The 27,868-nt window shown below is 44.4% G+C and overlaps 1 protein-coding gene and 1 pseudogene across 1 annotated transcript; one reads left to right on the top strand and one right to left on the bottom strand.

Annotated features, from left to right (window-relative positions):
• Nucleotides 1-1,501: 1,501 nt before the first annotated feature.
• Nucleotides 1,502-18,202, bottom strand: LOC132416353 (zinc finger protein 550). The gene is made up of 4 exons (XM_059999695.1): nt 17,981-18,202; nt 11,417-11,543; nt 10,257-10,352; nt 1,502-3,737 (listed from the first exon to the last, which is right to left on the bottom strand). The coding sequence occupies exons 1-4, from the start codon at nt 18,005-18,007 to the stop codon at nt 2,746-2,748; spliced, it is 1,242 nt and encodes a 413-aa protein (XP_059855678.1). The 5' UTR covers nt 18,008-18,202; the 3' UTR covers nt 1,502-2,745.
• LOC132416363 (atlastin-2 pseudogene) lies at nt 12,959-14,533 on the top strand (annotated as a pseudogene).
• Nucleotides 18,203-27,868: the final 9,666 nt, after the last annotated feature.

Genomic DNA, 27,868 nt, shown 5'->3' with positions numbered 1-27,868 from the left:
TCTCCCCATTTCATTCAGAGTCAAAGCCAAGACCCTAACAGTGTTATGCAGCGTTTGACTGCAGTTGGACTCCCAATTTCCTTTCTGAATTAATCTCCTACTATTCCCTCTCTTCATCACTGATTCAGCTCCATCACCTCCTTGATGTGCCTCGAATATTCCAGGTTATGTCCCAGCTGTAAAGCCCTTGAACTGGATGTTCCCTCTACATGGGGAGAACTTTCTCCAAATACCCACATAGTTAGCACCTTCTTCTCTTCCCAAGTCTTTGCGTAAACGTCAGCTTTGAGAAGAGGCCCCACTTTAACCATTCTATTTAAAATTATGACGTGTTCTTATCCCCTCACAGATTGGTGTGTATCATTGAACTTACACTGCTCCATTTTTTCCCTTCAGTAACACTTATGACCTTCTAGTATTTTATACAATTTATTGTTTATTATGCTGCTTATGTAAACTCTGCAGGGCAAGATTGTTTCTTTTTTCAACCTGTTTTGTTCAGTGATGCCTTTCAAGTGCCCAGAACAGTGATTCTGGCATCCAATAAATATCGAAGTGAATGAATGAATGATTAAAAAAAAGAAAAAGAAAAAAACCCACATAGAATGGAATCAAGAGTGAGAATTGGGGGGGGGAGGGATAAATTGGGAGATTGGGATTGACATATACACACTACTATATATAAAACAGATAACCAACAACTGCCTACAGTATAGAACAGGGAACTATACTCAATATTTTGTAATAACATATAAGGGAAAATAATCTGAAAAAGAATGAGTATATGTATAACTCATATACATGAGTATATGTATATATGTATAACTGAATCACTTTGCTGTACACCTTTGCTGTACAACATTATAAATCAACTATACTCCAATAATATTTTTAAAAATAGATAAATAAAGCCTCTAAGTGACATGGATCAAGTTATCTTCCACCTTGCTAAACATCTTTTCAAAGAACCTATTGAGGGTTTCCCTGGTGGTGCAGTGGTTAAGAATCCACCTGCCAACTCAGGGGACATGGGTTTGAGCCCTAGTCCAGGAAGATCCCACATGCTGTGGAGCAACTAAGCCCGTGCGCCACAACTACTGAGCCCGCGTGCCTAGAGTCTGTGCTCCACAACAAGAAAAGCCACCACAATCAGGAGCCTGCGCACCACAACGAAGAGTAGCCCCTGCTCACCGCAACCAGAGAAAAGCCCACACACAGCAATGAAGACCCAATGTGGTCAAAGATAAAATAAAAAAAAAATTAAAAGAAAAAAAAAAGAACCTATTGAAGACTGAAAATGCAGCCAGTTAATAGACTCAAGTAATTACCTGTCTGCCATTAAACAAATACAACATGTTTTCACTGAGGTTTGTTGAATTTGACTGAATTTCCCTAAATACTCTAAATGTTTCTATTCTGCAAACTGTGTGCATATACTAATAAACGTACTTCTTTTTAAACTAAAAAAGAAGAAGAAGAAGAAGAAGAAGAAGAAGAAGAAGAAGAAGAAGAAGAAGAAGAAGAAAGAGTGAGAGATAGTATCAGACATTTAAAACCAGATGAACAGGAGTTTACCTATTAAAAAAAAATTCAACGTCTTTAGGGGTGCACATTTTAATGTCGCGATCCCTATGTGGACCATTCTCTCCTTAGATATAAAATACAAGTATTGTGTGATGCTATTTTCGGTATTCTAATTTCTTACAAGTTCAAGTAGCTCATGACTCAAGCCCTCATATTTCTCACAAAGAATTATGCCAATGGCTAGAGATGTTCGGAACCAAGCCTTCCAACAAATGTTGGTGGAGCTGCCCTCAACGTCCAAGTTTCATGATACAAGACAGCAGTGAACACATAAAAACAAAGGGCTGGGGTCCTTTGCTCCCTCAAACATTGCCCCACCAAAAAACAGAACTGATGAAAAACTGCAACAGGCTTGGCAGGAAAGTCTGAAAGAGCTTACAAAAGCATTTGGTTTTTTCCGTTTATAGTCTTTGTCTCTATCCCCTCCACCTCTTTGTTATTTTTCTTTTTTCTTTATTGGTCACACCCTGGGGCTTGCGGGATCTTAGTTCCCCGACAGGGATCAAAGCCAGGTCCTCCGACAGTGAAAGCGCGGAGTCCTAGCCACTGGGACTCTGCAGGGAATTCCCTTGTTAGTTTTCTTTTTAACATAATGCTGAGATGGCTTAAGTGCAAACCAAGGGGGAGCCCTGTGGCTGAATGTTGTTATAAGTGCATAACGAACCCTGAGTCTGTCTCCTCTGAGCTGCCTCACAGGGAAAGCCCAAGCTCCGTCAAGTTCCAATATGACTCTACGTGACTAGTGGTGACATGTCACAGGAGGCTTTCTCATGGCAATAATTAAGTGGTTCCTCTTCATTACACATTCTCAGGTGGCGAGGATGAGTCTTCTTTTGGCTGAGGAGCGTCCTTCTGGTTACATTCAGAACGTCTTTCCCCGGTATGTTCTCTGATGTTGACAGAGGTGGACGGACCCACGGGTGGCATAGCTTCATGTGCTGAGTTTCTCCACAGAATGAATCCTCTGAACGATGAGCAGGGGCCGAAGGCTTTTGACATTTCCACTGCATTCACAAGGCGTCTTCTCCCACATGACCACTTATGCATTTGAAAAGCAGACAAAAAAACCCTCCCAGAATTCTTTACACTCAAAGGGTTCTTCCCTCCAGCATGGATCCCCTCATGAAAGACAAAAAAGGAGCAGCGGTGAAGGCCTTTTTCTCAAGTATGAACCCGCTGGTGCTGCAGGAGATGTGACCTGCGTTTGAAGGCCTTCCCACACTCGGCGCACTTGTATGGCGTCTCCCCGGTGTGGATGACAGAGTGCTGGATGAGGTACGTGCTCCGGTGAAAGGCCTTCCCACACTGGGCACACTCGTAGGGCTTCTCCCCCGTGTGAATCCGCTGGTGCTGTAGGAGTTCTGAGCTGCACCTGAAGGCCTTCCCACACTCTGTGCAATCGTAGGGCTTCTCTCCAGTGTGGATGATGTAGTGCTGGATGAGGTGTGCTCTGTTGCTAAATGATTTCTCACATTCTTTGCATTCAAAGGGTTTTTCTCCAGTGTGGGTCCTATTGTGGCGAATAAAAGTAGAGCGGTGGGTGAAGGCCTTTCTACACTGGCCGCACTCATAGGGCTTCTCCCCAGTGTGGATCGGCTGGTGCTGCAGGAGGTATGACCTGCGTTTGAAGGCCTTCCCACACTCGGCACATTTGTATGGCGTCTCCCCGGTGTGGATGACGTAGTGCCGGGTCAGGGTTGAGCTCTGGCTGAAAGCTTTCCCACACGCATTGCATTCATAGGGCTTCATTCCAGTGTGAATCCGCTGATGTCGAACAAGGTACCACTTCCTGTTAAAACTCTTCCCGCACTGCTTGCACTTGTAGAGGTTATGAATCAGGGGGCCTTTTCCTGGTCCCTGTGGGTCACGCTCACAGAGAACATCTCCCTGAGAGACTCTCTCCTGGAACGCCCTGGAGTGCACACCATCATCCGCCTCCAAACCATCATCTTCAAGGCTCGTTTTCCCAGGATGGGTTTCCTTGTGGGCATCTGTCTCTGGCCTCAGCTGACCTTTCTGCACTTCCAAAAGCCCTTCTGGATCCATGGCTTGCCTCGACCTGCAGTCCCTTGAAGATCCCAGAGTCAGGCTTCCCTGGAGCAAGACTCCTTCAGACAAAACCAGCTCTCTGGTCTGACGTTTTGCTCTGTCATCTGGAAAGAATCCAATACACAAAGGGGGACTTTCGGTGATGCAACACAGAAGAAACAGAAGCAACACTTCAGTGAACAAATGAGGATGAAATCAACACCTCTGATATCTGCTATGTTTTAACGTCAGTGTATCCTAGATTTCCAGTTACTTTCTATGACCCTTGTACCCTAACACCATTAAAGGGAAAATCTGGCAGGAGGCCGGACCGGGAGACAGAGGATCTGGAGTAGGGGAGGGAGGACAGTTTCAATAATACTGTCTGGAGAGCATCTGCCTCAAGGATTGATGTCTTGGTTCTGTGAGAGTGTAGGGAAGTGGCACCTAGCAAGACTGGGAAGAAAAGGTCATCTTCCCTGGGAGGCGTCCCATGAGCTGGGTCCTAATGCAGACATCAGAGTTGCCAGAAAGAAAGAAGGATGGGGTACTGGGTAGAAACGGAAGAAATAAGCGTGGGTAGATCCACCTTTGGAGAGTGCTTAAGAGTTATAAGAAGAAAAGGTACTATCAATCAGCCATAAACAAGAAGGAAATCATGCCATTTGCAGCAACCTGGATGGACCTGGAGATTATCATACTAAGTGAAGTGAGTCAGAGAAAGACAAATATCATAGGATATCACTTATATGTGGAATCTAAAAACAATGATACAAATGAACTTATTTATAAAACAGAAACAGGCTCACAGACATAGAAAACAAACTCATGGTTACTAAAGGGGAAAGGTTGGGGGGAGGGAAAGATAAATTAGGAGTTTGGGTTTAGCAGATACACACTACTATATATAAACAACAAGCACCTACTGTATAGCACAAGGAACTATACTCAATACCTTGTAATAACCTATAAGGCAAAAGGATCTGAAAATGAATGGATATATGTATATGTATAACTGAATCACTTTACTATACACCTGAAACACAACATTGTAAATCAACTATATTTCAATTAAAAAAGAAAAAATTGCCTAGAAAATGGCCTGGGATGTAATAAGTACTATATAAGTGGCTGATAAATAAAACACTGAAAATACTGTTTGAATTAAAAAAAAAACAAAGAGGTACTTCACTGGTGGTCCAGTGGTTAGGACTCCATGCTTCCACTACAGGGGTCCTGGGTTTGATCCCTGGTCAGGGAACTAAGATCCCACAAGCCACACAGCGCAGCAAAAAAAGAGAGTTACAAGAAGAAAGTGGCACCAGAATCCTGGGGAAGGCAAGCTTGAAGGGGCGGTTACAGGAAGAAGAGAATAAAAATCTCAGAAGAAAAGGGGTAGTGGGACACACAAACTCAAACGGTATGAAAGACGAGTTTCTGCTCTGTTGAGAAACATTAGAGTGGTGTTAGCAGGGAGAGCTCTGGAGTCACAATGCCTCAGTTTGAGGAGCGGCTTGTGGGATCTTAGTTCCCTGATGAGGGATCAAACGTGTGCCCCCTGAAGTGGAGGGGCACAGCCCTAACCACTAGACCGTCAGGGAAGTCCCTCCTTTCTTCTTTTATTTTCCTTTAAATTTATTTATTTTTGCTTGCATTGGGTCTTCGTTGCTGTACGTGGTCTTTCTCTAGTTGCGGCAAGCGGGGGTTATTCTTCGTTGTGTTGCGCGGGCTTCTCATTGCGGTGGCTTCTCTTGTTGCGGAGCATGGGCTCTAGGCATGTGGGCTTCAGTAGTTGTGGCATGCAGGCTCTAGAGCACAGGCTCAGTAGTTGCTCTGCAGCATGTGGGATCTTCCCGGACCAGGGCTCAAACCCGTGTCCCCTGCATTGGCAGACAGATTCTTAACCACTGAGCCACCAGGGAAACCCCCTCCTTTCTTCTTTATGTCATAATTTCCTCACCTAAGAGACTAGAGGACTCTCAGTTTCTCCAGGTGTCATGAGGGTTAAATGAGAAAATGCCTGTAAAGCTCTCAGCACATTTCTTGACGCAGTGCGAGTATGTATGGTGGTTAATTTTATATGTCAACTTGGCTTGGCTACTGTGCTGAGCTCTTTGGTCAAACACCATTCTGGAGGTTGCTGTGAGGTACTTTTTAGATATGACTGACACTGGAATCATCAAACTTTGAGAAAGGCAAGTTACCCTTCTTAATGTGGGTGGGCCTCATCCGATCAATCAATGTCCTTGGGGCTTCCCTGGTGGCGCAGGGGTTAAGAATCCACCTGCCAATTCAAGGAATACAGGTCCGAGCCCTGGTCTGGGAGGATACCACAAGCTGCGGTGCAACTAAGCCTGTGCGCCACAACTACTGAGCCTGGGTTCTAGAGCCCGTGAGCCACAACTACTGAGCCCACGTGATGCAACTACTGAAGCCCGTGCACCTAGAGCCCGTGCTGCACAACAAGAGAAGCCACCAAAATGAGAATCCCATGCACTGCAATGAAGAGTAGCCCCCGCTCACCACAACTAGAGAAAGCCCACATGGAGCAACGAAGACCCAACGCAGCCAGAAAAATAAATAAATAAATAAACTTAAAAAAAAAAAACAATGTCCTTAAGGGAAAAGGCTGAGATGCCCTGGGAGGGAAAGGATTCTGCCTCCAGACCCAGGACTGCAAGCATCTACTCTTCCAGCTTACTGGACTGCCCCGAAGATTTTGAAATCACTTAACCCTCACAATCACATGAAGCCTAATCAATAGAATAAAACTCTGATTTATCTCCTTTTGGGTCTGATTCTCTGAAGAAGTCTAATGTTATTATTCTCATTGTTGTACTGGGCAGTTAGGATGACAGCAATGCCATTAGCAAGAACAAGCCATCTTATTCTACAGGCCAAAGAGAGTGGCCTCAGTAGAAACCAAACCTACGGACACCCAGCATCTAGAACTAAGACAATAAATTTCTGTTGTTTGAGGCACGCCCCCTCACCCAAAAGGAAAAGAAAAAGAAAACCTATCCACAGTAATAGAGTGTAAACACTGGGTAACACTGTAGGACAAGCTATTGACAAGGATGAAGCACCAGGAACCTGCAACAGAACTGGAAATAGTCTAAATTTTGGGTGAGGTGGAGGATACCTCAGTTTATACATATGTGAAAAGTAAAGATGATTTCCCACTCTTGGGCATATATCCAGACAAAACTCTAATTCAAAAAGCTATATGCACCCCTATGTTCACAGCAGCACTATCTACAATAGCCAAGACATGGAAATACCCTAAATGTCCATTGACAGAGGAATGGATAAAGAAGATGTGGTACATACATACAATGGAATGTTACTCAGCCATGAAAAAGAATGAAATAATGCCATTTGCAGCAACGTGGATGGATCTAGAGATTGTCATGCTAAGCAAAGTAACTCAGAGAAAGACAAATACCATATAATATCACTTATATGTGGAATCTAAAAAAAAATGACACAATGACACAAATGAACTTACCTACAAAAGAGAAACAGACTCACAGGTATAGAGAGCAGTCTTGTGGTTGCCAAGGGGGTTGGTGGAGAGAGATGGATTGGGAGTTTGGGATTAGCAGATGCAAACAATTACATATAGGATGGATAAACAAGGTCCCATTTTATAGCACAGGGAACTATATTCAATATCCTGTGATACACCATAATGGAAAAGAATGTATACATATGTATAACTGAATCACTTTGCTGTACAGCAGAAATTAACACAACATTCTAAATCAACTATACTGCAATAAAAATTTTTTAAAAATTGAAAAAAGAAAAAGTGAAGCTGAACCTGAAGGATTGATATGTATCACTGTATAATTCCGATATAAAAAAATTAAGTAGATTTTAAAAACAAAAGGTATGGAAGTCAAATATATAGAGTCAATCCTTGAATAACACGGGTCTAAAACCCATAGGTCCACTTATACACGATTTCAGCCCTTTGTATCTGTGAGTTCTGCATCCATGAAATCAACCGACCATGGATCAAAATACTACATAATCTGCAGTTGACTGAATCTGAAGATATGGAACTGTGCATATGGAGGGGGACGGCCCACCATAAGGGACCTTAGCATCCACGGATGTTGGTATCTGCGGGAGCACTGGAACCCATCCCCCACATACACCACAGGACAACTGTCCATCATTTCCAAAATGAGACAACTCTTTCAAGAGTTGTGGGCTTCCCTGGTGGCACAGTGGTTAAGAATCCGCCTGCCAATGCAGGGGACACGGGTTCGATCCGTGGTCTGGGAAGATCCCACATGCCGCGGAGCAACTAACCCCATGAGCCACAACTACTGAGCCTGTGCTGTAGAGCCCGTGAGCCGCAACTACTGAGCCTGCGTGCCTCAACTACTGAATCCCATGAGCCTAGAACCTGTGCTCCACGAGAGAAGCCACCGCAATGAGAAGCCCACGCACTGCAACGAAGAGTAGCCCCCGCTTGCCACAACTAGAAAAAGCTCACGTGCAGCAATGAAGACCCAACAGATCCAAAAATAAATAAATAAATAAAATAAATAAATTTATTAAAAAAAAAAAAAGATGACGAGAGGGACTTCCCTGGTGGTGCAGTGGTTAAGAATCCGCCTGCCAAAGCAGGGGAAATGGGTTCGATCCCTGGTCACGGAAAATCCCACATGCCGCAGAGCAAGTAAGCCCGTGTGCCACAACTACTGAGTCTGCACTCTAGAGCCCACGAGCGCATGTGCTGCAACTACTGAAGATCGTGCACCTAGAGCCCGTGCTCCGCCACAGCAAATGAGAAGTCCACACACCGCAACAAAGAGTAGCCCCTGCTCGCTGCAACTAGAGAAAGCCTGCGTGCAGCAGTGAAGACCCAGTACAGCCAAAAATAAATAAAATAAAATAAATAAATTTATATATATATAAAAAGATGACGAGAGCTTGAATTAGGGTGCTGGTGATGGACTCAGGACACACGGATAATCTCAAATGGGCAGGCCTGGGGATGGACGGATGTTGGTTTGATGGAGAGAGAGGCTGGCTGAGGTGTTGCTAATCTTCTAATCAGCTTAGATGGCAGGACGTTCTCAGAACAAGGCACGGGATAGGAGTGGGCAGGATCCCAGGGGTCTTCTAAGGCATGACAAGCTTGAGAGGTCTCTGAGACACGAAAGTGGAGATCTGGGAATAAGGAAATGGGGGCGGGGTGGCGTGTGGAACAGAGCATCGGTAGTGGAGTTGGCCAAAGACACTTACAGGCGGGCTGAGAAGATTGAAGGACCGATAGAGAGTAGAGACCGTGACTCACTGTGGATTATTCAAGCTACAGTCAGCAGCAGAGATGTGGGGCTGAAAACCCCAAACATCCGCTTGGTGTTCTTAAGGGCAAGAGGGGCAGGAAGGTACAGTGCAAGGGGCTGCTTCTGAGTGTCTTGTGGACAAACAGGAGGATGGATAAATGGATGGAGAAGGTGGGAAAGAGTTCCATAGAGAGTATAGCATAGATCATAACTTCAAGGGGAAGAAAGGCCCCTTTTCCTCTGAGTCTAGAAGTCCAGGAAAAATGCGTGATACCACCATTCACTTTGATTAATACAATTACATGGATACGGTAAGAACTGACCTTAGTCGACCCTCTCTATAGACCAGGCACTGTACTAAGCATTTTTCTGCATTATCTCATTATACCTTCAAACAACCCACTCACATACACACTAGCCTCGCTCTGACTTCCTGAGAGCAGGGTGAGTAGAGTAGACAGAGGTCATACAAACCAAGCCCACTGGCTCTTCTCCTTCAGCCCAGAGCAAAACCACACTCTCCAGTCCTGAGCATCCAGCTGTGGCCAAATGCCTAGTCCTTGCCTGTGAGATACAGGGGAGTAAAGTATGTGTGCATCTGGGTGTGACCTGGCCCCTATCCCTTGCTGTTTCCCCTCCACCAGCTGGATTATGCTGGACCACCCTTAGAGCTATACGTTGACGTCAGAAGGTGCCTGGATCTCTAGATGCAACTAGAGATTATCATACTAAGTGAAGTAAGTCAGAAAGAGAAAGACAAATACCATATGATGTCACTTATATGTGGAATCTAAAATATGACACAAATGAACCTACTTATGAAAGAGAAACAGACTCACAGACATAGAGAACAGACTTGCGTTTGTCAAGGAGGAGGGTGGGTGGGGAGGGAAGGAGTGGGAGTTTTGGATTAGCAAATGCAAACTATTATATATAGGATGAATAAACAACAAGGTCCTACTGTATAGTGCAGGGAACTATATTCAATATCCTGTTATAAACCATAATGGAAAAGGATATAAAAAAGGAATTATATATGTGTATAACTGAGTCATTTTGCTGTAGGGCAGAAATTAGCACGACAGTGTAAGTCAACTGTACTTCAATAAAAACAAAAAAAGAGAGAAAATAAAAATTAAAAAAAAAAAAAAGAAGGTGCCTGGGTCTCTAAATAATGGTGTGGTCCCAAGCTGGCCAGCTGATGCACACTATACTTTGATGTGAGAGAAACCACCAGACCCCACAAAGGGGGTTTCACATAGCAGCTCAGAGGCACTGGTCCCCATGCATTCTCAAGGTTGCTGTGAACCCACTTGCCCAACAGCTATTGGCTCCTACCTGGGCGCATGCTATGTGGGAGGCCTCTCCTTCCCATCCACAGCTCCTGCCCATGTTCCAGCAAGTGGATCAACTCTGGTTTGGGAACTGGATGCCCTGTGGATGGAGAAAAAAACAGGACGCAGGTGTTTTGATGAGAAGAATGAAACCCTTCCAGCCTATCTGAGACTTCATGGCAGGAACAAGACCATGAATGTAGCGGCTCCCAAAGTAAAGAAAATGTTGATCTGTGACTGGGAATCCAATGGCACAAACATCACTCCTGGGCTGCAACTGCTATAGAGGGTGGTGCTGTCTGTCTACACAACACCACTTCCCTTAAACTTCATCAGTGGAAGCCAGCCCCATGCAGGGTCATGCCACTTTCACACACAGCCACGGGACCCTGGGAATACTCCAATAAAAAACAAAAAATCCCACAACGCTGAAGTCAAAATAATGGCATTAAGGTCCTAGCAAGTTCACGTAGAAGGCTCAGGGCTGTGAGCTAGAGGCTGGTCCCTCTGTTGAAGAGAAAAATTAACCACAAAGGGGGCCATGGAATACTCACTCACACTGATCTGAGACTTTCTCTTGACAACAATCAGCGTGCCAGACAGAGAAGGTAAAAGGACTGGCTTTTGCAGGGTGTCCACCTGTGGCATTCCATGACATTCCTGTGCACCTTCTAAAATGATCTCCTGCCCAGGGGAGGATCACGGCCCAGGCCTCAGAAAGCATGTGATGATGATGTAGACATGAGGGGCCTTTGAACCAAGATTGTGCTGTTTAGGAAGATCCCTGGGTGGCACTGATGACAAATGCCATGTAGGGGTCTCCCTCACTCACCCACTCGTCTGAAAACAGCCCTGCTAACTGGCTGTGGTGATACCTGACATCACCAGGCTGGGTCAGTCAGCTTCCCTCCTGTGGAATCTGCAACAAGGACCTCAAACTGAGGCCCGAGGGTGCTGGGCACTGGGATGGGGCTGGTGTTCATAAGGACATTGTTTCTATCCCACTGATCACTGCTACAGACACAGGGAGACCAGGCAGGAGGAGAAGCGACCAGAAGAATGCAGGGCCTGTGGGGAGGAGGAAAGGTGACTCCTGTGACTTTGATCAGCCTGGAAACAAGGCGGGGGGGGGGTTCCCCACATGTGTGAGAGCTAAGCACTTACCCAGTGAGACCAGGAGCCCACAGATCTCCAGCATCACCTCTTGGTACAGGGTCCTCTGATCCAGGTCAAGTTGTCCCCACTCCTCCCGGGTAAAGGTCACGGCCACATCCTTGAAGGTCACCAACACCTGGACAGTCAAATAGGTAGTGGTGTTGGGCTTTTGCACTTGGATAGGATCAACCCTGTCACTCTGTTGCCGGTGAAGATGCAGAGAGACGCAGGCCTGAACCACTGAGGCCTGCTGGTCGCCGAGTTCTGTGTTGGGCTCAAGGGGGAGGTGGAAGCAGTCTCTGGATATAACGCAACTGTGGCTAAGAGAAAAGCCTCCTGTGAAGGAAGCCACTAAAGATGACAAAGACAATGGTTTTCCATGAGGACTGGGGGCAGATGGTACGTGCTCTGGGAAAATGTTCATGATGATAATTCCAACAATGGTAACAGCAAAGTGACAGGTGCTGAGCCTCCCTGGTCCTCACGGTGCACCTGCCCCAGGCTGCGGTCTTCACACGCTGCGGTAAAGTGACTAGAGATCCCTCGCTCTGGAGCCAGATTTCTGGGGTTTGAATGAAGACTCTTAAATCTGACACTCGGGACTTCCCTGGTGGTGCACTGGTTAAGAATCTGCCTGCCAATGCAGGAGACACGGGTTTGAGCCCTGGTCAGGTAACATCCCACATGCCACGGAGCAACTAAGCCCGAGTGCCACAACTACTGAGCCTGTGCTCTAGAGCCCGTGAGCCACAATTACTGAGCCCGCATGCCACAACTACTGAAGCCCATGTGCTCTAGGGTCCGTGCTCCGCAACAAAGAGAAGCCACCGCAATGAGAAGCCCACGCACCGCAATGAAGAGTAGCTCCTGCTTGCCACAACTAGAGAAAGCCCGCGCGCAACAACAAAGACCCAACACAGCCACAAATAAATAAATAAATTTATATATATAAAAAAAATCTGACACTTGCTGGCAGTGTGATCATGGGGAGGACGACATCCCATCATTTCTCCAAGCATCAATTTCCACATCAATACAACAATCACTCCCACTATGCCAATTCTTAGAACTAAAGAGAAAATGTTCCCACACCAGATGCTGTGGAGTGCCTGGCCCAGTTAAGTGTTCAGTGTATTTTGTGACTTTTACTAATCCACAGCCCACAAGGTAAATGCCATCATCACCACCATGTCACAGCCAGAGGCCTGAGGCTCAGGCAGCTCTAGAAAATCAACCACAACCTCAAATTTAAGGAAAAGTGGGGGAGTTCCCTGGTGGTTCAGTGGTTAGGACTCCACGCTTTCACTGCTGAGGCCCTAAGCTCAATAGTTGGTCAGGGAACTAAAATCCTACAAGCGACGTTGCGTGGCAAAAAAAAAAAAAAAAAAGGGTGGGGGCGGTGGCGAAGCAGTGCGGAGGTAGCAGCTGCACGAGGGGCTGCGGCGTCAGAGGCGAACCAGCAACCCAAACACCTGGGTTAACCACGTCTCGTCCACAACCCTCCTAGGTGAGAATTATGAAGATGACGACCTAGTAAACTCTGATGAGGTTATGAAGAAACCATTTCCAGTACAGATTGTTCTTGCACATGAAGATGACCATAATTTTGAGCTTGATGAAGAAGTTTTGGAGCAGATATTGCTACAGGAGCACATAAGAGATCTTCACATAGTAGTGGTATCCGTGACAGGAGCTTTTCGTAAAGGGAAATCATTTTTACTGGACTTCATGCTTAGATGTATGTATAACAAGGATTCTCAAAGTTGGATTGGTGGAAACAATGAAGCACTGACTGGCTTTACATGGCGAGTTTGTTGCAAAAGAGAAAAAACAGGCGTATGTCTGGAATGAACAAAAGTGGCTGTGCTGCTAATGGATACCCAAGGTGCCTTTGATAGCCAGTCAACTATCAGAGATTGTGCAACAGTGTTTGCTCTGAGCACTATGACTGGCTCTCTCCAGGTATATAATTTTTCTCAAAATATTCAAGAAGATGATCTTCAACACTTGCAATTATTTACAGAATATGGCAGACTTGCAATGAAAGAAATCTACCAGAAATCATTTCAGACATTAATGTTTTTGATTCGAAACTGGAGTTATCCTTATGAACATTCATATGGTTTGGAAAGTGGAAAACAATTCCTTGAAAAGAGATTGCAGGTAAAACAAAATCAACCTGAAGAGCTACAGAATGTAAGGAAGCACATTCACAATTGTTTCTCAAATCTTGGTTGCTTCCTTTTGCCACATCCTAGTCTTAAAGTTGCAACTAATCCTAGTTTTTTTGTGGCCTCTCCCGTTGAGCAGCACGGGTTCCGGACGCGCAGGCTCAGCGGCCATGGTTCACGGGCCTAGCCACTCCGCGGCATGTGGGATCTTCCTGGACAGGGACACGAACCCATGTCCCCTGCATCGGCAGGCGGACTCTCAACCACTGCACCACCAGGGAAGCCCATCCTAGTTTTGATGGGAGATTGAAAGATATTGATGAAGAGTTTAAACGAGAGCTTTGAAATCTTGTTCCAGTGCTACTTGCCCCAGAAAATTTGGTAGCAAAAGAGATAAGAGATGAAAGTCATTTGTAGAGATCTTGTAGAATACTTTAAGGCTTATATTAAAATTTATGTAAAAAGTCCATGCTTCAGGCAACAGCTGAAGCTAATAATTTTGCTGCAGTAGCAGGAGCAAGAGAGAAAGTATGGAGCAGGTAGGCGGTGGGGACAAGCCTTACATTGCACCTTCAGATCTGGAAGCGAAAACACCTGGATCTCAAGGAAGTGGCGATTAAACAGTTTCGTTCAGTAAAAAAAATGGGTGGAGATGAACTCTACCGTCATTATCAGGACCAGCTTGAGGCTGAAATAGAAGAAACCTATGCAAATTTTATAAAGAAACCTATGCAAATTTTATAAAGCACAATGATGGCAAAAATATCTTCTATGCTGCTCATACGCCTGCCACACTGTTTGCAGTCATGTTTGCTATTTATATAATCTCAGGACTGACTGGTTTCGTTGGCCTAAACTCTATAGCCGTCTGTGTAACCTTGTCATGGGGTTAGCACTGAGGCCTCTTTGTACTTGGGCATATGTTACATACTCTGGGGAGTTCACAGAAATTTGAACAATGATTGATCAGATTGCTGAAACACTATGGGAACAGGTATTGAAGCCCCTGGGTGATAATTCGACAGAGGAAAACATAAGGCAGTCTGTAACAAACTCTATCAAAGCAAGCCTGACTGTCCAGCTGTCTCATCATGCCAGATTAAAGACTGACAGTTCATCTCCTCATGGACTCCACTCTTTCTTCTTTTCATGCTAGCTGTACAATGAGAACTCAAATAAAAATAAACCAAAGTTTACAATCAACTGTAGCAGTAGTTTAGTATAACTGGCTTCACAGATGGCTGCCACAGAGTTGAAGTTGTTGGTTTTAAGCATTCTATTTATGGCTCCTAAGACATGAAGACTAACTGTGCATTAGTTTTCATGCACACTTGTGCCATGTTTAATTCTTTTTTTTCCCTTTTTACTTAATCTAATGTTAGTGAAATCTGTCTTATGTAAAGGATATTTCAGGGAAATATTTTAAGAAATCTATTTAGAGTCTCTTTAACACAGTGTCCCATTGAAATTTTAATTTTTAGAGGTTATGAATCACTGTATCAAGAATCAGATTGCAATGACAATGAAGCCTTTATTGAGCCACGACATTAAAAGTACATATTGCTTTACTGCCTTCAATACCAGTATTACATAAATGCATATATCAGGAACTTCACAGAAATTACATGATAACTCTTGTAGCTAAGAAAATGACTCTGAGGTGTACATTTGTCTTGCCTTTGAAAATTTATAAACCTGTCCAAAAAGGAGATGCATATCTGGGAAACTGAACTGTCTTTATGCAGTTTAGCCTTCGTGTACATAAAATATGCCATTAATTTTATTGGGGGAGAAATTCCAACCAAAAATGTTGCCTACAGCTCTGAGTTAAGAGTATCTATACAGTGTGCAGCTTTTATTTTCTAAAATCGCAGATAGGGCATGTATATGAATTATAAATATATAAACACGATTTTGTATTAAAAGTTTTGTAGATTATGACAAAATCTAGTTCTGTGGTAGGCTAATGAGTACAGTCACTGTGAAGGAATGTTTGTGGCTCATGTCAGTGTGTGAATGCAGACACAATTTGAAGTTTTTGATATATTTGTGATATTTATCTTCTTGAGCACTGCAATCTCACCCTCCCACCCCCCAAGGGAATTCAATGGGAATGTTTATCGTGACTTTGTCCTATGTAGCATTTTAAAGTTCTTTCCTGTAATTTATTTTCAGTACATAATTAAAATTTTGTTTTATATATATATATATATATATATATATATATATATATATATATATATATATATATATATATATATAAAGGAACAGAAGTGGGAATTGAACATCCAGCCAGAAAAAGATGGCACAGAGTTGCCAGAAGATGGGCAGGTGGGAGCAAGTTGTACCTTAGCTAGAATTAAAACAGCTAGGAAAAGACTGTCCTAAGAGGTGACAGTGATGCACAGGAAGTGTGGGGAGAGATAGCCCTGCAGAGATCTGGGAACAGGGCCCCAGATGAAGGAAAATGCAAGGGGAAAAGCTGCAAATTGGGCAGGAATTTTGCAAGCTGAGGACCTCCTGGCTGACTGCGGTGAGTAAGAGAAGAAGGGGAGAGGAAGAAGCATGGAGGAAGTCATGGGGCAGATCCAGTACAGGCCTGTGGGCCACAGTGCAGGAGGTTGTACTTATTATAAGTGTGATGGGAACACCTGAGTGTCAGACCCATTCATTCATTTAACCATTTATTGAGTGCCCTTTACAAGCCCAGGCTGTTCTAGGTCTTGGCAGAGAGCAGCAACAGGCGCTCATGGTCCAGGGCTGGAAAGAGATGTTAAACAAGTAACGATATAAATGAGCAAGACAATGTCAGAGGGACGCAAAGATTCCAAAGTCAAGAAAATAGAGTTTCCCTGGTGGTTCAGTGGTTAAGAATCCGCCTGCCAATGCAGGGGACAGGGGTTTGAGCCCTGGTCCGGGAAGATCCCAAGTGCCGCGCGGAGCAACTAAGCCCATGCACCACAACTACTGAGCCTGCACTCTAGAGGCCGTGTGCCACAACTACTGAGTCTGTGAGCCACAACTACTGAAGCCTGCACACCTACAGCCTGTGCTCCACAACAAGAGAAGCCACCGTAATGAGAAGCCAGCACAACCCAAGGAAGAGTAGCCTCCGCTGGCCACAACTAGAGAGCCTGCATGCAGCAACAAAGACCCAACACAGTTAAAAATAAAACAAATAAAATTTAAAAAGAAAGAAAAAAAGAAAGAAAGTAGAGTGAGAAGACAAGAGGTCACGGTCTGCTTTCGACGGGGCACCAGGGAAAGCCTGTTGCAGGACAGCACACTGGAGTGAGTCTGAAATAAAGTGAGGAAGGAGCCAAGTGAATGGGAAGTTAACAAATAAGACAAGTCCTGACAGCGATCAGGACTATGATGAGGGTACTCAGGGTCACGGCTATGGAATTACCCAGGACCTCTTGTGTTTTCATGTCCAAACGGACACCACACTCCTGCACACTATCACCACTTACCATATGTAACTGAGCCTCAAATAGGAAAACAGATTCAGTGGGAAGCCAGTTCCATTGGCTGTAAACTTAAAGACAAATTCCTTGGCCTTCTGGGCGCCCTGCCTGTCCTGACACCCTTTCTGTCCTAGCAGGGCTGCAATCTCCAAGCTGCTGCAGGCTACTTCTGCCTCTTCCTCACCCCAGCCCTTATCTTTGTAGAGGTTACACAGCTGGGAACCCAAGGGTCAGATTCCCCCAGGGATGAGCCTCTAAGATCAACAAAGGCTAAAGAGACACCTCCGTGGAAAGAGATCCAGAGTGATGCTCCCTGCACCGTGCTGTACTCGGGGGGATACACGTCACCTATGTGGTTTTTCTAGTTCCCTCAACCTAGTTGGAGGAACTTTAGCATAAAAGCCAAGGACAGGGACGTCCCTGGCGGTCCAGTGGTTAAGACTCCGCGCTCCCAATGCAGGGAGCACGGGTTCCATCCCTGGTCGGGGAACTAGGATCCCGCATGCCTCACCACGCAGCCAAGAAAAACAAAACAAAACATAACCAAGAACAGCAGGGAAAGCTGCTCAAAGTCCTAGACTCGGGAAGAGGCGGGGCCGCAACACACAGAAAGGTCTCCGGACTGCGCGGCCTGCGCTCCTCCCTGCGGGTCCTTCCACGCCACCGGTATGGGGTCAGGGGGATTCGAGAAGCCACATCTCTCCCTACCACACAGCGTCCCAGTCACTGACTGACAGAAATGGGACCCTCCGTGTGAAGCCCCTAACCTGGATTCCCACCCGAAGCACAAGCGACCCCATCCCGAGGCTCCGACAAACAATGCCCTGGGGAGGACAAGGTGACGACTCACAGGACACCACCATCCTGCACAGCAGCGCGCCTCGGCCACGTGGGTGGGGTCCGAGCGGGCGTGGCCTGGCGCGCCGTCCACTCACCTGCGCCGGGGTCACCAGCGCCGCCATCGCACCGCGGGGAGCGTAGGACCACGTGAGGGCGCCGGAGACCGGCGGGTCCAGCGGACTTAGCTGACCCTCCCCCAGGTCGTACAAAGGCGCAGGTGGGCCCTCCAGGCTGTCCTCCCCGCTCCGTCCCGACGACCCGGGTAGAAGTCACCTAAGATAGAGACACAACTGCCCCATCACGAACAAACGGCCTCCCTGGCGACACAGGAAGTCCCGCCCCTGACAACACGAGCCACTAACGCCCGTTTTCTGTGACGTCATCAGAGCGGCGCTCACAGTCATTCCGCGGAGCATAGTCTTCAGGGTAATGTAGTTCTTGTCCAGCATCCGCTCGGGAATGGGAGTCTGCTCCTTGGAGCCAGTGTCCCAGAGGCGGGAGACTGGAGCTGGCAAAGGGCCTACAGAGGCTCCAACGAAGGAGGCGAGGCATTGGATGTTTCTAAAGGGGACACATCCAGTTCCCTGTTGTGTTTCCTTTATCTTGTCATTTAAGATGCACCTAACTGAGCAAGTGGACATACTATATGGTAAACTTTTTAAACTTCGTATTCTGCTGCCTCCCATCGTCACAGTCTGTGAGCACCCCGCCCAGATGACTGAGTACACCAGAGTGATGAGGCTGTGGCACCTGACACAAGCTCCCCTTGTCCTCCCTTGTGACCTAGTGACATTACAAGACACCAATGAAATTCCCTCATGACATCTGCCTGTGTACTCCCCGCCCCCCGCTGCCCGACCTTGTCTTGGGGGCCTCTCTCTCTCTGTCTGGGCTCTCCTCCTGATTGGTTGAGCCTGCTCCGAGGATATCATGATATCACGCAGATACAAAGTACCTACAGTCATAGATGTGAACTAATAAACTTTATCTTGCTACTGTTCAAATACATGCAGACTGAAGTTTCACAGTTCTGTGCGTTTCAGCGTGTTTGCTCAGGGTCTAGAGAGAACCGACTTCACACATGGCCATTACTAGGATGTTCCAGAAGAAGAGGTTGGGTGTCCCTTAAACAGGTGGACAATAGAAAAACTTTGCTTTCTATAAATGTTTAAATAAATTCATGAGGATCTTCAAAAGTATGTTTGGGGAGGCTTCCCTGGTGGCGCAGTGGTTGAGAGTCCGCCTGCCGATGCAGGGGACACGGGTTCATGCCCCGGTCGGGGAAGATCCCACATGCCGCAGAGCGGCTAGGCCCGTAAGCTATGGCCGTTGAGCCTGCGCGTCCGGAGCCCATGCTCCGCAACGGGAGAGGCCACAACAGTGAGAGGCCCACGTACAGCAAAAAAAAAAAAAAAAAAGTATGTTTGGAACATATACAGAAGATTTATTTTACAAAAAGTGAAAGTGCTTTAACATAAATTATAAATTTAAGTGTATGTTATTATCCAAATATCTTCATATTTATTCTGTCCCTTCTATTTTTTGAAAACATAATCCCTTTAAGGGGAGACATTATATTGTAGACTCCATTCAGCAAGCAGGAGCCCAAAGAAAAACCTTGGTGCACACACTGCAGTGTCACTAAGTCACAATATGCCTGCTTTCAATAGTTGGCAACCAAGATATATTATCTTATCACTCTCCAACTTCCTATAGATCAGAACTTTAGAGATAATTTTGTAGGCGTCAGTGTATGCATTCCAGGTGAGACAGGCTGGGACCTGGGACCTGGGATGCTTTGCTGTAGTGCTTGCACCTGGATGAACATCTCCTCAAGCAACAGATACAAAGAAACTACAAGGGACTAAATATAACTGTGTACATGTGCTTTAGGGCAAATTATGAACAGCAAAATACAAAAGACCAAAAACCCAACTGCCACTTCTGAGGTGTCGGAAGCAAAAGCAGGGTACTGTGCATGAGCCCTGCACAAAGCACCACCAAGGGCGTGGGCAGACCACCTAAGCCATACCTCCGTTCCAACCCTCAACCCTCCTCTTACCCTCATCCCATTTAAGGGACCAGCTCACCCCCATATCAGGGACCAAGCAAGGGAAACTTACTTGCTTTTTTGCTCCCTAGTGCTGCAGCATGAGACCCAGCAAAGTCTTGTCTGAATTTCTTGTCTGGCCTCTGATCAATTTTGATTAAGGAGGCCAAGAACCCTGGTCAGTAACAATGGGATAAGAAAGAAAAGATTTCAGCAAGGATCATGACAGGGGAAATGGATGACAGCTGTAAGGAGGCCCATAAGGAAGTAGATGATGAGGCATTCTGCCTGCTTCCCACACAAAATAATTCATTCCTGCATGGGTACACCTCAGTGTTTGTGTTGAACCCCAGCAAGCCCGGCTAATATATATATATATATATATATATATATATATATATATATATATATATATATATATATATATAAAATACATTTATTTATTTTATTTATTTATTTTTGGCTGTATCGGGTCTTCGTTGCTGCACGCGGGCTTTCTCTAGTTGCGGTGATCAGGGGCTACTCAGTTGCAGTGTGCGGGCTTCTCATTGCAGTGGCTTCTCTTGTTGCGGAGCATGGGCTCTAGGCGCACGGGCTTCAGTAGTTGAAGCACGCGGGCTCAGTAGTAGTTGTGGCTCGCGGGATCTAGAGCGCAGGCTCAGTAGTTGTGACGCACAGTCTTAGCTGCTCTGCGGCATGTGGGATCTTCCCAGACCAGGGCTCGAACTCGTGTCCCCTGCATTAGCAGGCGGATTCTTAGCCACTGCACCACCAGGGAAGCACACAGCTATATTAAAAAATATATATATTTTTTGGATGTGGACCATTTTTTAAAGTCTTTTATTGAATTCGTTACAATGTTTCTTAGTTTCTGTTTTTGTTTTTTTGGCCACACCACAGGGCATGTGGGATCTTTGTTCCCTGAGCAGAGATCAAACCCATGCCCCCTGTAGTGGAAGCTCTGTTGCTTAACCATTGGACAGCCAGGGAAGTCCCTCAATTTGTTACAATGCTGCTTCTGTTTTATGTTTTGCATTTTATAGTCCAGAGGCATGTGGGAGCTTAGTTCCCTGTCCAAGGATAGAACCCGCACCCCCTGCATTGGAAGACAAAGTCTTAACCACTGGACAGCCATGGAAGTCCCTAGCCCTGCTATTTTCCCATTTATTTATTATTTTTAAATTTTATTTATTTATTTTTGGTGGCGTTGGGGCTTTGTTGCTGAGCACGGGCTTTCTCCAGTTGTGGCGAGCAGGGGTTTCTCTTGTTGCGGAGCTCGGGCTCTAGGCGCACAGGCTTCAGTAGTTGTGGCTCACGGGCTCTAGAGCATGGGCTCAGTAGTCGTGGAGCACTGGGTTAGTTGCTCCGAGGCATGTGGGATCTTCCCGGACCAGGGATCGAACCCGAGTCCCCTGCATTGGCAGGTGGATTCTTAACCACGCGCCATCAAGGAAGTCCCTATTTTTTCCATAAAATATTTCTAACTCAATTTCCTGAAATAGATACTGCTATGATCTCAACGTTTGTGTCTCCCTCAATTCATGTGTTCAAAACCTAATACCTAACGTGATGGTATTAGGAAATGAGGCACTTTGGGAAGTGGTTAGCTCATGAAGCCTCTACTCTTATGAATGGAATTAGCGTCCTTATAAGAGAGGCCCCAGATATTTCCCATCGCCTCCTGTCATGGAAGGATATAGCAAGAAGGAAGGCTGTCTATGGACTAGGAAATGGGCTTTCACCAGATCTGCCAGCACCTTGAGTTTGGATTTCCAGCTTCTAGAACTGTGGGAAATAAATGTCTGCTGTTTATAAGCCACCCAGTCTATGGTGGTTTCTTATAGCAGTTTCAAATGGACTGAGACAAATACAATTAATTTTAAAATATGAGACTTATCGGAAAGGAAGAGCAACTTAACTAAATGCTATTTCTTACTAGGACACTGGCTGCCACAATCACAGTCTGAAAATGTGTGCAAAAGGGGCATCTTACCTCCGAGAGATAAACATTTGTTATTGTTTGAGGAGGATGATAATGCTCCAAATAATTATCCTGAAAATTGCTGGAGTGAACAGATCTAGCTCTTTCCTCCCTTTTCTGTACAAAATGTATTTTGAGGTAGCCAAATAGAAAATTATGGAAAAGTTTCCTTTATACAGGATTTCTAGCTAAGAAATGCAGAAATAGCAATAGAAGTAGGTACAAATGTTTCAATAGCTTATAAAATAATCAACTACCCAGAATCATCAGCGCATGAAGACAATGGATAAAAGATGCATGGCAAAATGATGCCTGTAGAGAAACACTCATAATATTGGAACCCCGTTGCAAAAGAGAGACACCCAGACATCTGGACAGGCTTATGTGATGCAGTCACAATTTCTCAGCACTGTGTGTGGAGTATTATGACCAAAGGCTGAATCTGGATTTCAAACTTGTTTGGATGACAGGACTGTTCACTGAAATTGGGGGGAAAATTCTGTTATTCATGATGAGCTCAAGGTGGTTCGAGATAGTCAAGGGAACCTGGAAAAGGAGATGGGAGAGCATTATAACAGACTCATCTGGGACTTCCCTTGTGGTCCAGTGGTTAAGAATCCGCCTTCCAATACAGGGGACATGGGTTCGATCCCTGGTTGGGGAACTAAAATCCCACATGCCGCGGGGCAACTAAGCCTGCGTGCCACAACTGGAGAGCCACGTGCCACAACTGGAGAGCCGCGTGCTGCAATGAAAGATCCCGTGTGCCACAACTAAGACCCGATGCAACAAAAAGTTTTTTAAAAAAGAAAAGAAAAAAGAAAGAACAGACTCAGGATATGAGTTAGGGCTGGACAGGGACACTTACTGGCTGGCTGAACAGCATGAAGAAGGACTAAGAGGGGAGAGGCCACAACATGGTAGGGAAGCCAATCCACTCATTTTATGGATCCAGCTTCCTTCCTTTATAGTCAGATGTGAGAGAGACAATGCCAAATATCATATTGGTATTTCTAGGGCACAAAGGCAAGGGAGACACAGTGCAAGGAAAAGCCTCTGATAGTCTGATGGACAAAGGGCGGGGGAATGAATAAAATGAATGAAGAATGTGGGAAAGGATGGGATGCGGAGTATAGTAGAGAGAGTAATTTCAAGGGGAAGAAATATTCCTTTTCTCCTGAGTTGGGAAGACAATCTACAAGAAAACGTACATCACTATTATTCATTATGATTCATATTATTACACGGATAATACAAATAATTTATTTTTGTTGATCCCCTTCCTATGAGGAAGGCACTGTTCTATGCACTTCTGTGCATTATGTCATTACATCCTCAAGCAACACAAAGCCACAGAAATGATTATCATTCTATTTGTCAAGAGCAAAGTGAGAATTTTTAAAAAGTAGCTATAGCACAGGGAACTATATTCAATATCCTGTAATCACCTATAATGGGAAAGAATCCAAAGATATATGTATATATGAATCAGTTTGCTGTACATCTGAAACTAATACAACATTGTAAATTAACTACACTTCGATTTAAAAAAAGAGTAGTAGACTGATGAACAGAATATTTCAGATCCATTTAATTAGGTTAATTAGAAAATGACTCCAGCAAGGTGAGCTTCACGTTCTCAGCATCCCATGGGATTGTAAACCAAGCTCATTTTCTTATCTCCTCAGGAACACAGCAAACCACACGTCCCAGTCCTGGCACCCAGGTGTGGCCTCCTGTCAATGGCATGAGAGTGGAAGGGATGTCTGTGTGCAAGTGGTTATGACTTCTGCCCTCCTCTCTCATTTCTCCTATGCAAACAGGATGATGCCAGAGCAAACTTAAAGCCAGATGGTGACAGGAGAAGGAACCTGGGTCCCTGAAAAATTGTGCTCCCCAGAGCTCCATTCTGACCCACACTGGACCTTGATGTAAGCAAGAAACAACCAGGCCCCCAACGAGGCCACACTGAGGAGCTTCCCACAGACATCCAGAGGCAGGAATTCCCTGCCTCTGGATGTCTGTGGGAAGCTCCTCAGTGTGGCACACATCCAGTCAGCTCGTGATTGTCCTTGTGTATGCATACTTTGGTCTCCTTTTCAGGAACATGGTTTGAATCTTCATCTGCAAACTTTAGGCATCTCTTCCTGTGGGCCTGGCCCTAAATGCTTTTATTTTGGCTTTTCCTCACAGCCTCCCCATGAAGCAGGTGCCTCACAGGCATCATTTTCCATAGGATGAAATCAACTCTCAGGGAGATAAATGTACTTGCTGAAAGGCAGGGATCTGATGAGCAGCTGAACAAAGTTGTACACCAGGTTGGCTGCATCTGGTGTCTGTAATGTATAACCACAAAGCTATGCAGCACTGCTCCAGAATGGGCCAAGTCCTGGCACGATGGTGATCACTATTTAAAAAGACAGAAATATCATCAACCAAAGAAAATAAATTGATTATTTGAAGTTTAATCAAAAATAAAACTTTGCTGTTCAAGAGACAGTTAAGAAAGTGAAAACTCAAGTCACAACCTGGGGAAATATATTTGCAAGAAATATATGTGATAAATGACTGATTCTCAATTTATAAATAGTCCTTATACCAATAATAAAAAAACAACACAATTTAAAGTATTTGCAAAAGTTTTGAAGGTATACATCACCAAAGAAATATAAATGGTAAAGAAGAAAATGAAAATATGCTCCTTGTCATTAATCACCATTGTAAACACAATTTAAAACCATAGTGAGGTACTACTACACACTCATTTGAATGACTAGAATTCAAGAACAGATAATACCAAATTGATAAAGATGTGAAACAGTTACTACTCTCATATATTTCTTGAGTGAATAGAAATTGGGTGACTTCCCTGGCGGCCCAGTGGTTAAGACTCCACGCTTCCAGTGCAGGGGGTGAGGGTTCAATCCCTGGTCCAGGAACCTAGATCCCACATGCCGTGTGGCCAATAATAGTAATAATAATAGGGCTGCCCTGGTGGCGCAGTAGTTAATAATCTGCCTGACAATACAGGGGACACAGGTTCGAGCCCTGGTCCGGGAAGATCCCACATGCCATGGAGCAACTAAGCCCATGTGCCACAACTACTGAACCTGCGCTCTAGAGCCTGTGAGCCACAACTGCTGAGCCCGTGTGCCACAACTACTGAAGCTGCGTGCCTAGAGCTCATGCTCCGGAACAAGAGAAGCCACCGCAATGAGAAGCCCAGCCACTGCAACAAAGAGTAGCCCCCTCTCGCCGCAACTAGAGAAAGCCCGTGCACAGCAACGAAGACCGAATGCAGTCCCCCAAAAAATAAATAAATAAATAAAATAATAATAATAATAAATAGAAATCGGTAATTAACTTTAGAAAATACAACTGTACTCTTTTGAGATGGTATATATATACATATCATATGATATACACAGTAACTTCACTTGCAGATATATCCTTAAGAAAAATTAAATCATATAACTCAGAAACACTTCTGTGGAAATAGTCACAAAAATAGCAGCTTTATTCATAAAAGCCAAAACACAATATAATATTTGTGATTTTACTTTTATTTTTCCCCCATCATGTGCTAAAATATCTAAACTAATCCCAAGATAGAGTGGCTCATGCTACATCTCAAGTCCCCATGCTGGAACCTACCTCAATTTCTATTTTTTGTAAGTATTTGACTCTGTCAGAAGTGGAAACCTAAGGCCACCCAATCAGAATACGCCTGCTCAGCTTTAGTTTTTCACACCCTAGCTCCAAAACTTCCCTGTACCCCATATAAGAAAAGTTAACCCAGGTATGACCAATCAGCAATTGCCTAGTATGATTTCCTTGTCCTCAAGGACAGGAATTTTGTGTAAGTAATCTGTGCATTCTGAATGGCTCTTTGGAGCTCCTTCCTGTTTGCTACACTGGATGATTCCCAGTTTGTGAATAAGTACATAAAAGCCAACTGGATTCCAAGATTAATGACTCTGAAATTTTCCCTTAACACATATGTGAAGACTTTTTTCCTTTTTTAAAAAAGATAGATTTCTATGGTCCAAATATGTGGGGATTTTTTTTTTTTTTTTTTTTTTTTTTGCGGTACGCAGGCCTCTCACTGTTGTGGCCTCTCCCGTTGCGGAGCACAGGCTCTGGACGCGCAGGCCCAGTGGCCATGACTCACGGGCCCAGCCGCTCTGCGGCATGTGGGATCTTCCTGGACCGGGGCACGAACCCGTATCCCCTGCATCGGCAGGCGGACTCTCAACCACTGCGCCACCAGGGAAGCCCCAAATATTTTTAATTCAATTTTATATTCTACTCTTGAATTTTTAATTTCTTTGCTTCCTTTCTTCTTGTTTTTGGCAGGTATAGCAATGCTACTTAGAGCTATCTGACATGTTCCCTGATTGATATACTGGTTTATGTAGTGCATATATCAATAGAAAGTAGTTTTTGCATGAAGGGACACAGGTTTTAAAGTAAACGTATAATACTAAACACTACTGCAAAATAATTTTAATAGATACCCAATGCTAGTTTATGATATTTACTAATATCTTCAGTGTTACCAACATTTACTTACTAACGTCAGACTTACTGAGTCTCATCAATCTGATTGGGTTCATTTGTATTTGCATTTTTTCCTGTTGGAAAATACGGTTCTTTTATTTTTAGAAAATTTAGTTTCTTTCTGGTAATTCTAATCTCAAGTGGCATACAAGAATTTTGCCTTCACGGGTTTTAAATATTTCTCTCATTAATTTGTAGTATTTATTGAATTTACTTATTATTTACATATTAATGCTTAAAAAGTATAGGTGGCTCAATATCTTATGTGTTTTCTTCTTATTTCAGTTTTTATGATTTTTTTAAAATAAAAGAAACCTGCTATTATGATATAGTTTGTGTATATGCTGTGATCATTTTTACATATGGGTTGAGAAGTCCTGCAAGGCATGTCAAATTAATAGTGCTGTGAAATGTGAAATAAAAAGGAGTCACTTATGTCAAGGGATTTTAACATGGAGCTGGGAGGCTATTAATTAGTGAACCTCCTGCACTTTCCCATCATGTGAAACCATGAAGTTTTTTTTTTCTAACATCTTTATTGAAGTATAATTGCTTTACATTGTTGTGTTAGTTGCTGTTGTGTAACAAAGTGAATCAGCTATACATATACATATATCCCCCTGTCCCCTCCCTCTTGCGTCTCCCTCCCACCCTCCCTATTCCACCCCTCTAGGTGGTCACAAAGCACCAAGCTGATCTCCCTGTGCTATGTGACTGCTTCCCACTAGCTATCTATTTTACCTTTGTTAGCGTATATATGTCCATGCCACTCTCTCACTTCGTCCCAGCTTACCCTACCCCCTCCCCGTGTCCTCAAGTCCATTCTCTACGTCTGTGTCCTTATTCCTGTCCTGCCCCTAGGTTCTTCAGAACCATTTTTTTTTCTTAGATCCCATACATATGTGTTAGCATACGGTATTTGTTTTTCTCTTTCTGACTTACTTCACCCTGTATGACAGACTCTAGGTCCATCCACCTCACTACAAATAACTCAGTTTCGTTTCTTTTCAGAAAGCATAAACTTTTGATCTGGGCCAACGTGCACCCCACTTTGCCTTTAAAATCTCTTGACTTTTATTCCCCAGCTGGACACCTTTTGGGTTGTCACTTGAATGTGTGTCCACAATTGCAAATCTTTGATCCCAAACAAATGTGTCATGCTTGATTAATGCCGCTCAGATTTACTTAGGTCCACAGTATCAACGACAGACTTCATTATCTAATTTTATATACTTATTCTCTTAGCCAATGATGACGAACTCAGGGATATTTAGTTGCATATAATTCCCTTTTTAATTTTTTATTCCAAAATATTATTGACTTGATTTTTCTTACTTGAAAATTCTTCCAAGATTTTTATAAAAACAACAACAACAAGTAGTACTGTGGCTA

Source organism: Delphinus delphis, chromosome 20 (genome assembly GCF_949987515.2).
Source record: "Delphinus delphis chromosome 20, mDelDel1.2, whole genome shotgun sequence".
In the NCBI taxonomy this organism is placed as follows: Eukaryota; Metazoa; Chordata; class Mammalia; order Artiodactyla; family Delphinidae; genus Delphinus; species Delphinus delphis.
This window is presented reverse-complemented; position numbering and strand designations above follow the sequence as displayed.